The 10859-nt window shown below is 32.7% G+C and overlaps 1 protein-coding gene across 5 annotated transcripts in view; it reads left to right on the plus strand.

The window, feature by feature from the left end:
- Ube3a (ubiquitin protein ligase E3A) overlaps positions 1-10556 on the plus strand; it is a 77525-nt gene extending 66969 nt beyond the window's left edge. For 4 of the 5 annotated variants that reach the window (XM_021204756.2, XM_021204765.2, XM_029531664.1 and 1 more), the window contains 2 exons: positions 3378-3521; positions 4529-10556. In XM_021204756.2, coding sequence (XP_021060415.1) covers positions 3378-3521; positions 4529-4649 — 265 coding nt within the window. In that variant the 3' untranslated portion in view covers positions 4650-10556. The remainder of the gene's footprint in view (positions 1-3377; positions 3522-4528) is intronic. The other variant, XM_029531657.1, reaches the window with a different exon arrangement.
- Positions 10557-10859: the final 303 nt, after the last annotated feature.

A 10859-nucleotide genomic window follows, 5' to 3' on the forward strand; every position in this document is an offset into this window, starting at 1 on the left:
TTTTTTTTTTTTTTTTTTTTTTTTTTTTTTTTTTTTTTTCTATTTTTGGTCTTAGTTTTTGTCCTAGCTTCTTTAAAAGTACACATTGTTTTAAATGTCATGTTTCCTCTCCACCTTGGGTCTTTCAATTTTCCTGTCCTTGTTGCAGTGGTTCTTCAGTTCTTTTCTTATTCTTTCTCTAGATCTTGAAAATTATATTTTCTTGATTCATGATCTTTAACAGGTACTATGGTTAGAAGCAATCAGTTGTCTCCTTTGTCTGATGATGGTTCAGTCCATGTATTCTTAATGCTCAGGTCCTTTTTTTTTTTTTTTTTTTTTTTTGGTAAAAGCACATCCTGCACATTACATGGTCATTCCTCCTAGGTTCTTTTGAGTTTTTTTTCTGGTTTTCTTTCTCCATTTTACTCAGATTCAAGACTGAATCTTTTTTCTTCTTAGAAGATGTCTCTTGCTTATTATGAGGAGAAACATATGTCATTTGAGGCTTTGTACATTTTTATGTTCTCTTCAGGCACACCAGAAGAGGGCATCACATTCTTTTACGTGCATGTGGTTGCTGGGATTTGAACTCAGGACCTTTGGAAGTGCAGTCAGTGCTCTTAACTGCTGAGCCATCTCTCCAGCCCGGCTTTGTACATTTCATATCCATCCAGTTCCTAATCCATCATTGAGGAAAGTTGGAGCAGGAACCATTACAGCATTGCTTGCTGATTTATGCTCCTCTAACTCCCTCTTCATTTTTTTTTTAAAGTGAAATAAATTTGTCTTATTTTCAGAAGACTAAGATAAACAAAACGTTAATGTGGGCCTCTAATTTTCCTATCTAAATTTGCTCTGATTACAGAGATTGTGGAGCAGTAACAATATTGTTGTGATCAATAGTCCTTTGCCTTGTATATCTTTTTTGTCTTTTCTTAATTTATGATTTCACCTGTGATTATAAAAATGGTGATTTAAGAAAATAATTTTTTTATTTAGTCATCTTACATATGTCATTCTCCTATTTTCCTCTTTTTCATATCAGCAAGAATTATATTGTTACCTTAAGAAATCAATCTATTGAAAAGACAAAGTCAAATGTATTTAAGATTGATAGAATGAAGAGGTAATGTGGTAATTTTTTTTGTCTTCAAATATTATGAACTCATGAATTTACTTTTAATATAGTAAATGTGTTTTACCATTAGGACTTTAGCCTTGCTTAGGACTTTGCTTATTGTTGGTGTATCTTTAACTTGACACATGACTTTGTTAAAATTTGGAATTTTGCCTTATCTTGAACATTATTATCCCCTACCCTGTAACAAAACATTGTTATAAGAAGTTATTGGAAAACTGCATCTAGGAATAAGATTTACTATTTAATGTTGTGACTGGTAGGCCTTGTCAAGGAACAAACCTAGAAAGAATCTTTTAAGTATATCATCAAAATAATCCCTTATTAACATAGAGGTTACTTTGCAACTTTTTTGCTTGCCTCCAGCTGTCACATAATATTGAAGTATAGTTTTCTATCTTCAAGGTCATTATATTACCTAATCATATTTTTAATATTGTCTCTTACTCATTTTATTGTTCAGTTATTGATCCCTCTCACACCCCTCTTTTGGACTAGATCTTGCTTATAGCATAGCCTAGCCTGGAACTTGCCTATCTTTTGCCTGTATAAGTGCTGAATTATAGGAATACTTTTTAGATTTCTTTTCCCTTTACCTTTGCTTTTACATGAGAGACATTGGTCTTTGGAATAATTTACAGTATTTTCTCTACATTATTGTCATTTATCTTTACTTGTTAGGGTTTTTTACCAAGTGAAAGGTTTTAGTCAATTAACAATTTGTTTCCATTATTCTACTTTGATATGCATTTCTTCTGTTTTGAATATTTCGTTTTAACTCCTTTCCCCTTCTGACTTCCTACCCCTTTGCTTGCTTTTTGTTTCTAGACTGTTGTCAAGTAGAAATGTTGAATGTTTGTCAAATACAAATTACTAGACTTCCCTCATTTGCTTACCTCATTTATGAATCACCTTTTATTTCTAAAGTTGCTGTGCATTTGCCTTAGATTTTTTTTTTAAAGATTATTTATTTATTTTATGTATATGGGTACACTGTAGCTGAACAGATGGTTGTGAACATTCATGTGGTTGTTGGGAATTGAATTTTTAGGACCTCTGCTCTTTCCAGTCAACCCCGCTTACTCTGGCCCAAAAGATTTATTTATTATAAAGCGTAAGTACACTGTAGCTGTCTTCAGACTTGCCAGAAGAGGGCATCAGATCTCATTATGGCTGGTTGTGAGCCACGATGTGGTTGCTAGGATTTGAACTCAGGACCTTCCGAAGAACAGTCTATGCTCTTACCTGTCTCACCAGTTCGCCTCAGAATTTTCAAGTGTTGTTATTTATGTTTGAATTCATTTATTTCTTTATTACTGATTCATGATGCCATGGTTAAACTTTTCATGTTAGAGTTTATATTATTCACGACTCAGTCTTTTTTTAAATAGTTTCATATGCCAAAAAGCTTTAATTCTCATTTGAAGAACTCTTAATAATATTCCTATTTGGGCTTAAATTTATTTTTTATCGTTTACTTTTTTACATATTTTCTCCCATGGACCTGCTGTTAGTAAATGTCAAGGGGTAGCAAAGCATAGTACAGTCACTTTAAGTGGTTCCTCTATTAAAGGGAAACCTTTACTCCTGTTTCTTTAAGATTTGGTTCTACTGTATGTGATTTAATGCCTTCTACTTTTCACTTATATTTTTAATTAAAATCTCTTCACCAGGCATTTCTATCATCTTTGAAAAATTTCGTCATCACTTCTTTCTTCGACTTTTCCATTGTCTGCAATTTTTTTTGTCCTATTCTGATCCTTAACTATGCTTATCTTGTGTATTATTTCTCTCTACTTTTACTTTGGGGATTTATTACTTGATTTTTCAATTTTATTCTCAGCATAGATGACAGATATATTTATTGCACATTTCTCTTGCTTTGGAGAAGATCTTAATAGGTTTTAGATTGAGGTTTTAGAAATGTGACTAGGATATTGGATATTTGGTGGTTTTGCCTGAGGTTTCTAAATACATGTATCTTTTTACAATAAAGTAAAATTTAAAACATCACACTTAACATTAGGAATACAAAAGTACTTTTTAAGTAGAGTTGTTGAGCAAAAGAATTATATTAATATTTATCCTATATATAGTTCCTATAAGATATAAAATCTGGCTGACTAAAACTTACATACTAAGTGTAAATGGCATTTTTGATATTCACTGTGACATTGGCCTTAATGATGTTGTAGTACTATGATCTTGTTTGTAGTGAATATCAAATTAAAACCAGTATTGTATCTTTTCTCATTAGGGAGTTCTGGGAAATTGTTCATTCGTTTACAGATGAACAGAAAAGACTCTTCCTGCAGTTTACTACAGGCACAGACAGAGCACCTGTTGGAGGACTAGGAAAATTGAAGATGATTATAGCCAAAAATGGCCCAGACACAGAAAGGTAATATCAAAGTGCAACTTTGTACTCACTGTAAACCTTTCACCATATTCCATACAGGGCAAGCAGAGCCAACATGTATCCTCTATATACTCTTCTGATGTAATATTGAAATATCAAAGTCAGCAAACATTAGTGGAATGAATATTTTCCCTTCATGATTTGAGGAATTTTTTAAAATATTAGTGTATTTAAAAAGTAATTATGGAGCTTACAGAAGTACAGACATTATCAAGTTGTTATGTTTTATTCCCCCTTTGTTTACTAGTTTATTAAGAAAGTCTTGTTTTAGAACAGTCTACTTTGAATGGCTACACTAAGATTTAGAGGATTGTCTGTTCTTTTACATTATACTAGATTCTTATTGTAGGGTTAAATTATTCTGATTTTTGATTGTATTCTTTCTTCAATAAATACTTCACTATTTTATGGTGGTGCTGAATAATATGTCCTAGGTAGTATGTTGACTTCGGTATACATCAACAGATATATTTTTATTACTGTTAATTATGCATTATTTTATACATCTTGGCTCTAATTTTAATTAATTTATATTCAATCATTATCATTTTCATTTTGCCAGCAGTATTTCAAATCTATATAAAGAGCATAGACTTCAAAAATCTTTAAAAACCAAGTTTGAATATTTTTTAATCTTTAGAGTAGGGTGTTTAGTGACTTTTAAGTGGGTTTAGTAATAGGATGTTTGTTGTGTAAAGATTTAAATGAACTTCAGTGTTAAAGTATCTAAAGCAATAGGTAACAGAATGGAAACTCAATAGATAATAAATGTTACTGTCATCAGCATCACTTTAATTTTTGCATTATTTCGTAGGATAAAGACCCAACTGATCTTTTTAACTAAACAGCACAATATTTATGATTTAGTTAATCTGTAGTTTCTCATTACAAACCATCCTAACAAGATATTCATCTAATAGGAGCATTTAACACTGAGCATATTTCCAATGACTTATGATTGTCCTGTTTTTCCCTTTCTCTTTATTTAGGTTACCTACATCTCATACTTGCTTTAATGTCCTTTTACTTCCGGAATATTCAAGCAAAGAAAAACTTAAAGAGAGATTGTTGAAGGCCATCACATATGCCAAAGGATTTGGCATGCTGTAAACAAAACAAAAACAAAAAGAAAAGAAAAGAAAAAGTTAAAAAAATAAATATAAGAGGGATAATTTGATGGTAATAGTATCCCAGTACAAAAAGGCTGTAAGATAGTGAACCACAGTAGTCATCTATGTCTGTGCCTCCCTTCTTCATTGGGGACATTGTGGGCTGGAACAGCATATTTCAGCTGCATATATGAACAAATCCTTTATTATTATTATAATTATTTTTTTGCGTGAAAGTGTTACATATTCTTTCACTTGTATGTACAGAGAGGTTTTTCTGAATATTTATTTTAAGGGTTAAATCACTTTTGCTTGTGTTTATTACTGCTTGAGGTTGAGCCTTTTTGAGTATTTAAAATATATATAACAACAAAACTATTCTCGCAAGGAAAACATTGCCACCATTTGTAGAACATGTAATCTTCAAGTATGTGCTATTTTTTGTCCCTGTATCTTAAGTCAAATCAGGAACTTTTTTTCTAACAATTTGCTTTTGAAACTTGAAGTCAAGGAAACAGTGTGGTGCAAGTACTGCTGTTCTAGCCCCCAAAGAGTTTTCTGTACAAAATTTTGAGAATCAATAAAGATGGAAGGGAGAACTTGGAATGTTTGAACCACAGCCCTCAGAACTTTAGTAACAGCACAACAAATTAAAACAACTCATGCCACAGTATGTTGTCTTCATGTGTCTTGCAATGAACTGTTTCAGTAGCCAATCCTCTTAGTATATGAAAGGACAGGGATTTTTTTTGTTGTTGTTTTTGTTGTTTTTGTTGTTGTTGTTTTTGTTGTTTAAGTTTACTTGGGAAAGTGCATCTGGCCAAATGATAGGATAGTCAAGCCTATTGCAACAAAATTAGGAAGTTTGTTGTATAAATAAGCATGTAAAAGTGCACTTAAAATGAATCTTTATTATTACTGAGATTTTAAATAGACAATCCAAAGTCTCCCCTTCTGTTGCCATCATCTTGTTTAATCAACTATTTTTCAAGGCACTCGATCAGTGTTGCAGCATAACAGAAAGTACAGCTACTGTGCCTTGTGTTACTTATTTACACAGTAAACAGGCCTGGAAATGAATGGAACTAGTACTCTTGAGAAATAAATTGTATATCCCCCAAATTAAAATTTACTTCAAAGGTGTTAAAGATTTCATGTCCTATATTAAAGTACAAATAGGCTTAAATTACTGGATATTTAATGTAGTTTCCCATCCCTAGTCTTCTATGTCTGTGATGTTAATTTCTTTTGTTGCATAACAAAATAAAAGAATTATGTATTTTTAACTAAGGAGAGACATACTGGTATATCATTTTACTACAAGCTACAGATAACCTGTTGAGCTTGTGCCTTGATTGTTTTAACATCTAGTGCAAATCAACCTGATGTTTTTAATTGGCAGGGGATAATTGTAGCTTTCAAATCATTGGAAGGGGAAAAGGATGTCTTTGAGGATTATTTTCTTTCTTGTAGTAGTCGAGACAGAGCTCTTATTTACTGTAATGCGCTAAATGAAACAGTGGCTTAAATATTTTAATGGGAAAAGAGAACACAGTGCGTTCCATATTGTGATAAGGTAACGTGAGTTTTTTTTTTTTTTTTTTTCCTGAGCTAGCCTTTAGAACACTGTTGTGGTATGTATGCTACCTTGATTATAGGACCCCCTAAATGTGACTATAGTCATCTTAATGGGCATCTTGTCCACTGTGCTTCTTATGTATTATGAAAGTGATAAGAAGACAAATTAAGTGGGTATATTTTATAAAATAAATTCATGAAGAGATTTGTGTTCTTCAGTTTATTGTCACTACAGTATTGAAGTAGTTGTGATACTATATCTGTGTGAAAGTTTTCAAATGATAATACAGATTATCAAACAGAAGTAACATCAATATATTTAAAAGAAAGTGAAAAAAAAAAAAAACCTAAAAAGTTTTCAGAGGTAAAAATACACTCTCACTTGCTTCCTAATCAGTTTTTCTCGGCATGTTACCACACTAATATGGCTGCCTTTTCATCATTGCTTTACTAGATTGTCATGGAATAATACGAGTTAATAAATACCTTTTAGAATCGTAGAACATTTCAAACTTATGGCATAAAAGCACAGCCTGCAGCAAAACTTTTCTGGAAACTTGGCAGCTGCAGCAAACAAATTGAGTGTACATATTGTGGTCTATAGTTAATTGTGTGATCAAATCATTTGCAATAACCTTACCTTTATTTGGAAATACATCTCTGTGTAGGAACGTATATATCAAAAAAACCCTATAAATGAGGCTTCAGAGAACTTGTTCACATTATCATGTGGCAGATGCATAAACTAGGCAGCATTACTCCCTGTTTCGATAAGGCGGCTATTGCTGAAATCAACCTCTTTTAAAGAATTTTTTTCTCAAGAATCCACATAACCTAGGGAAAGAAGCGTTTTACTGAGGCTACTCTTTGTGATGTTCATTCTTTGACTGCTTATCCCAAGGCCTATTTTTATCCTTTCTACCCTTCCCAGGAACCCCAGAATAAAATAATAATAATAATAGTAACTTCCATTTGCTGCTTTTTTAAATCTTTAGAGTGTAAAACAGTTCCTGGTGTTCGGTAGGAAAAATGTTTACACAATATAGACAGAGGCCTTTTTTTTTTGCCCTCTTCTACTTTCAAATAAGAAAATTGACTTTGGTAACAGTTACAAGAATATTTGGGTGCATATATGTACTGCATTTCACTATGTAAAGGCTGCTAAACTAGGAATATTTCACTGAAAATGTACTTGCAATGATACTAATAGTCTCCATTTGCCACAGTAAAGAACTCTTGTTTTTAACCCTTGATAGCCTTGCAGAGTTGGGCTACATCTTCCTGAAAGGCTCACTTTTCCATCCATCCCAATTCATAGACACCTTATATGGATATTCTCCTGATTGTACTTAGAAGTACTCCTCTGAACTTTCTGTTCAACCTCAGTAATTACCAACGTTTTTTCTCTCGCCTCATATCTTGTGGGTCTCATATCTCATATCATCAGAACTATATTTCCAGGACATCATCCTGGTACCTCTAAGTCATTATATAGTACAAAAAAGTACTGATTAAAAACAAAATTCTTACTCTCGTATCTCCTAGCCATTTCTTGTTACTTCCTTTAAAACTGTCAATTTTGAGGCCTGGGGAGATGGCTTAGTGGGTAAAGGTGCTCACTATATAAAACTTGACCTGAATACTCTGCCTAGACCCCACTTAAACATAGAAGGAAAGAGCAACTCCACAAAGTTGTCCTCTGACCTTTCCATGTGTACCACAGCTTTTGCTGTTTCCTACCCTCTCACAGTTTATGTGCATATGTATGTATATATATATATATATATATGCATGTTGTCAGTTATTGTCTCTCAAACCTATTTAATTGTATTTTATTTCAGGCCCCAATCCTTTGATTTCCTCAGGTTATCTTCCTGACTCTGAACTACTTCTAATTCTTTTCATTCTCATAAAGCACATTTTTTTTTCTTTCTGGTTTGTATGAGTACTTCCCCTTTGAATAGATTGTACAGATGGATTTCTGCATAATTTGCTAGTGCGTCCTGTTCAGCATCCCTTTCATCACTACTCAAAAATTCCTTTTTAGATTAACTTTATACACCTCATATATTCTTTCAGTTGGAATTTTGAAAGTATCACACTCATAAAGACTTGTATTAGTTACAGTGTGCCTTCATAGTGTAATAGCAGCCTACATATACCTGGTCACAACCTGGTGGATCATATTTATTGGAACAGTTGAGGAGGCCTTCAGAAATGCATTCCCTTCTTTCTTTCCTGTGTTTTAGCATTGATATTGTCCCACTATTATTATTTTTTAAAAGCATCTTCTTTCTTGTATGGAATCTGAGTAAATTCACAGTGGAAACTACCTTGTACTGATCTGTCTCATAGGTAGTAGGCAGATAATCATTAATCAAGAAATATACACATACATTTATTGAATAAATTTTTCTGGAATCACTATTATATCAGCCCCAGGGAAAAAAGACATTAAGTTGGAAAAGACTAGATGATTGAAAGCAAGACAGTTTTGTAACTCTACATCCTGTCTTCTGGTGTACTCTTGACCACCTTCTTTATGCCACTCATACTCTTCTAGCAATCATAGCAACTGATACCTTAAGTCGTTTTGTTATTACTAACTAGTCTCTCAAATTTTTATAGAGGAATCTTCCAGATGCTGTTCTCTTGTAAATATGTGAGTCATATTTAATATTTTCTTATACTTTGCTGCTCAAAATCCTGTAAATTCTGACAAGAGTTTTCAATGACTGCTAAAGATCTGTGCACATGGTCCTTCATTTTCACAAAACAGATAAATCTCTAACTTGAGAGGTTATACACCTTACTAAAAGTCATACAGGCAGGAAAAGGGATGACAGATGATAAGGGTGGGTCCACATGACCACCTAAAGTTTGTCATCTTCCTTTTGCAAAAACAAACAAACATGACTAAATTAAACAACAAATTAAGATTATTAGGCTGACATGCATGGAACCTTGGATCAATATCCTGATTTTTCATTACCCAGAAACACATAGAAAATGATAGGGAATGTATCTGGAATATAGTCCACACTGGTTGAGGTTGTAGCCTTTAGTCAAATGACTCTGAATTTTAGTTTGGCACTGCCATTCCCTTGACTTGGATTATACCCACTCCTACCTTATCTCTGGTTGTGTGGTTTCAGTGAAATTACCATGCAGCTGGTAGATAACATCTTGGAAGACATCCTGAGAACAGTTCTCCCAACATTGCTTGTTAACTTAAAAACGAGAGAGATTAGAAATGTCTGTAATAAAGACTTATTTTCTAAAAGCTGACCTTATATCGTCCACCTTTAAACGGAAGAGATGTGTTTTCTCACATCTTAGATATAATTCACATAGTATAAAAATTCGCCATTTTAAAAAGTGTAAAATTTGTGGTTATAGTATATTCACAGTTGTGAAATTGTCTTTATAAAATTCCAGAGCATTTTCATTGCTGTAAAAAGTTTTCTGTACCCATTAGGAGTGACTGCCTGTTCTTAACTCCAACCCCTGGCAACTACTCATCTTCGTATGCCTATGAATTTGCCTATTTTGGTCATTTCATGTTAATGGAGTCATACAATTATGTGGCCTTTTTGTCTGTTTCGCCACCTTCTACAAAGCAATGAGTTCAAAGTGCATCCATGTTGTAGCATGTACTGGTACTGTTTCTTTTGTGGCTGAATATTGTCATTGTATTGATAAGCTGTATTTTTTTGCTTGTCTACTTGGTTGTGCATATGTGTGTTCTTTCTGCTTTTTACATATTATGAATACAACTATGAACACTTTGTGTACATGTTTTCATTTCTCTTAATGTCTTTTAAGCATCTTATGGTTTTGGTTCTTAAATTTAGGTCTTTGACTCATTTTTGCATGTGGTACATTGTAGGGATCCAGTTTCATTCTCTAATATGTGGATATCTAGTAGAACAATACCTAATTGTTACAAAGACTAGTAAAAATTTCCTTATGAGTAGGCTTGCTATCTTTGTCAAAAAACACGTACAAATGACCATAAATATGGCTAATTTTGGATTCTTGAACTTTGTCCCATTGTCCTATGTGTCTCTCTTCTTATGCCAGTACCATACTGTCTTAATTACTGTAGCTCTATAGTAAGTTTTGTATTTAGGATGTGTTCTCTAGCTTTGTTCTACATCAAGATAATTTTACCTGTTCTGGGTCCCTTGCATTCCACATGAATTTTAGGATCTATTTGTTAATTTCTACATAAAAAGCACCTGTGATTTTGATAGTTCTTGTGTTGAATCGATACATCAGATTGACGTATGTTGGTATTTTAACAGTATTAAATTTTATAATCCATAAACATGGAGTGTTTTTCCATTTATTTAGGTGTGTAATTTCTTTCAATGCTATTTTATAGATTTCAGTGTATACATCTTGGCTTTTTTGAGTTAAATGATCCTATTACAAGCAACTTTTTTTTAAAAACAGTATTTGTTTGGATTACTCATTGCTACATCTAGAAAGAATTGATTCTTGTGTATTAACCTTATATGCTGTAGCTATTCTGAGCTGATTCTGTTTTTAATTTTTTTATACAAGATTGTGCATCTGTGAATATAAATACTTTTCTTTCCTCTCCAATCTGGAATCTTTTTATTTGATT

The sequence above is a fragment of the Mus pahari genome, chromosome 1, assembly GCF_900095145.1.
Source record: "Mus pahari chromosome 1, PAHARI_EIJ_v1.1, whole genome shotgun sequence".
Classification (NCBI taxonomy): Eukaryota; Metazoa; Chordata; class Mammalia; order Rodentia; family Muridae; genus Mus; species Mus pahari.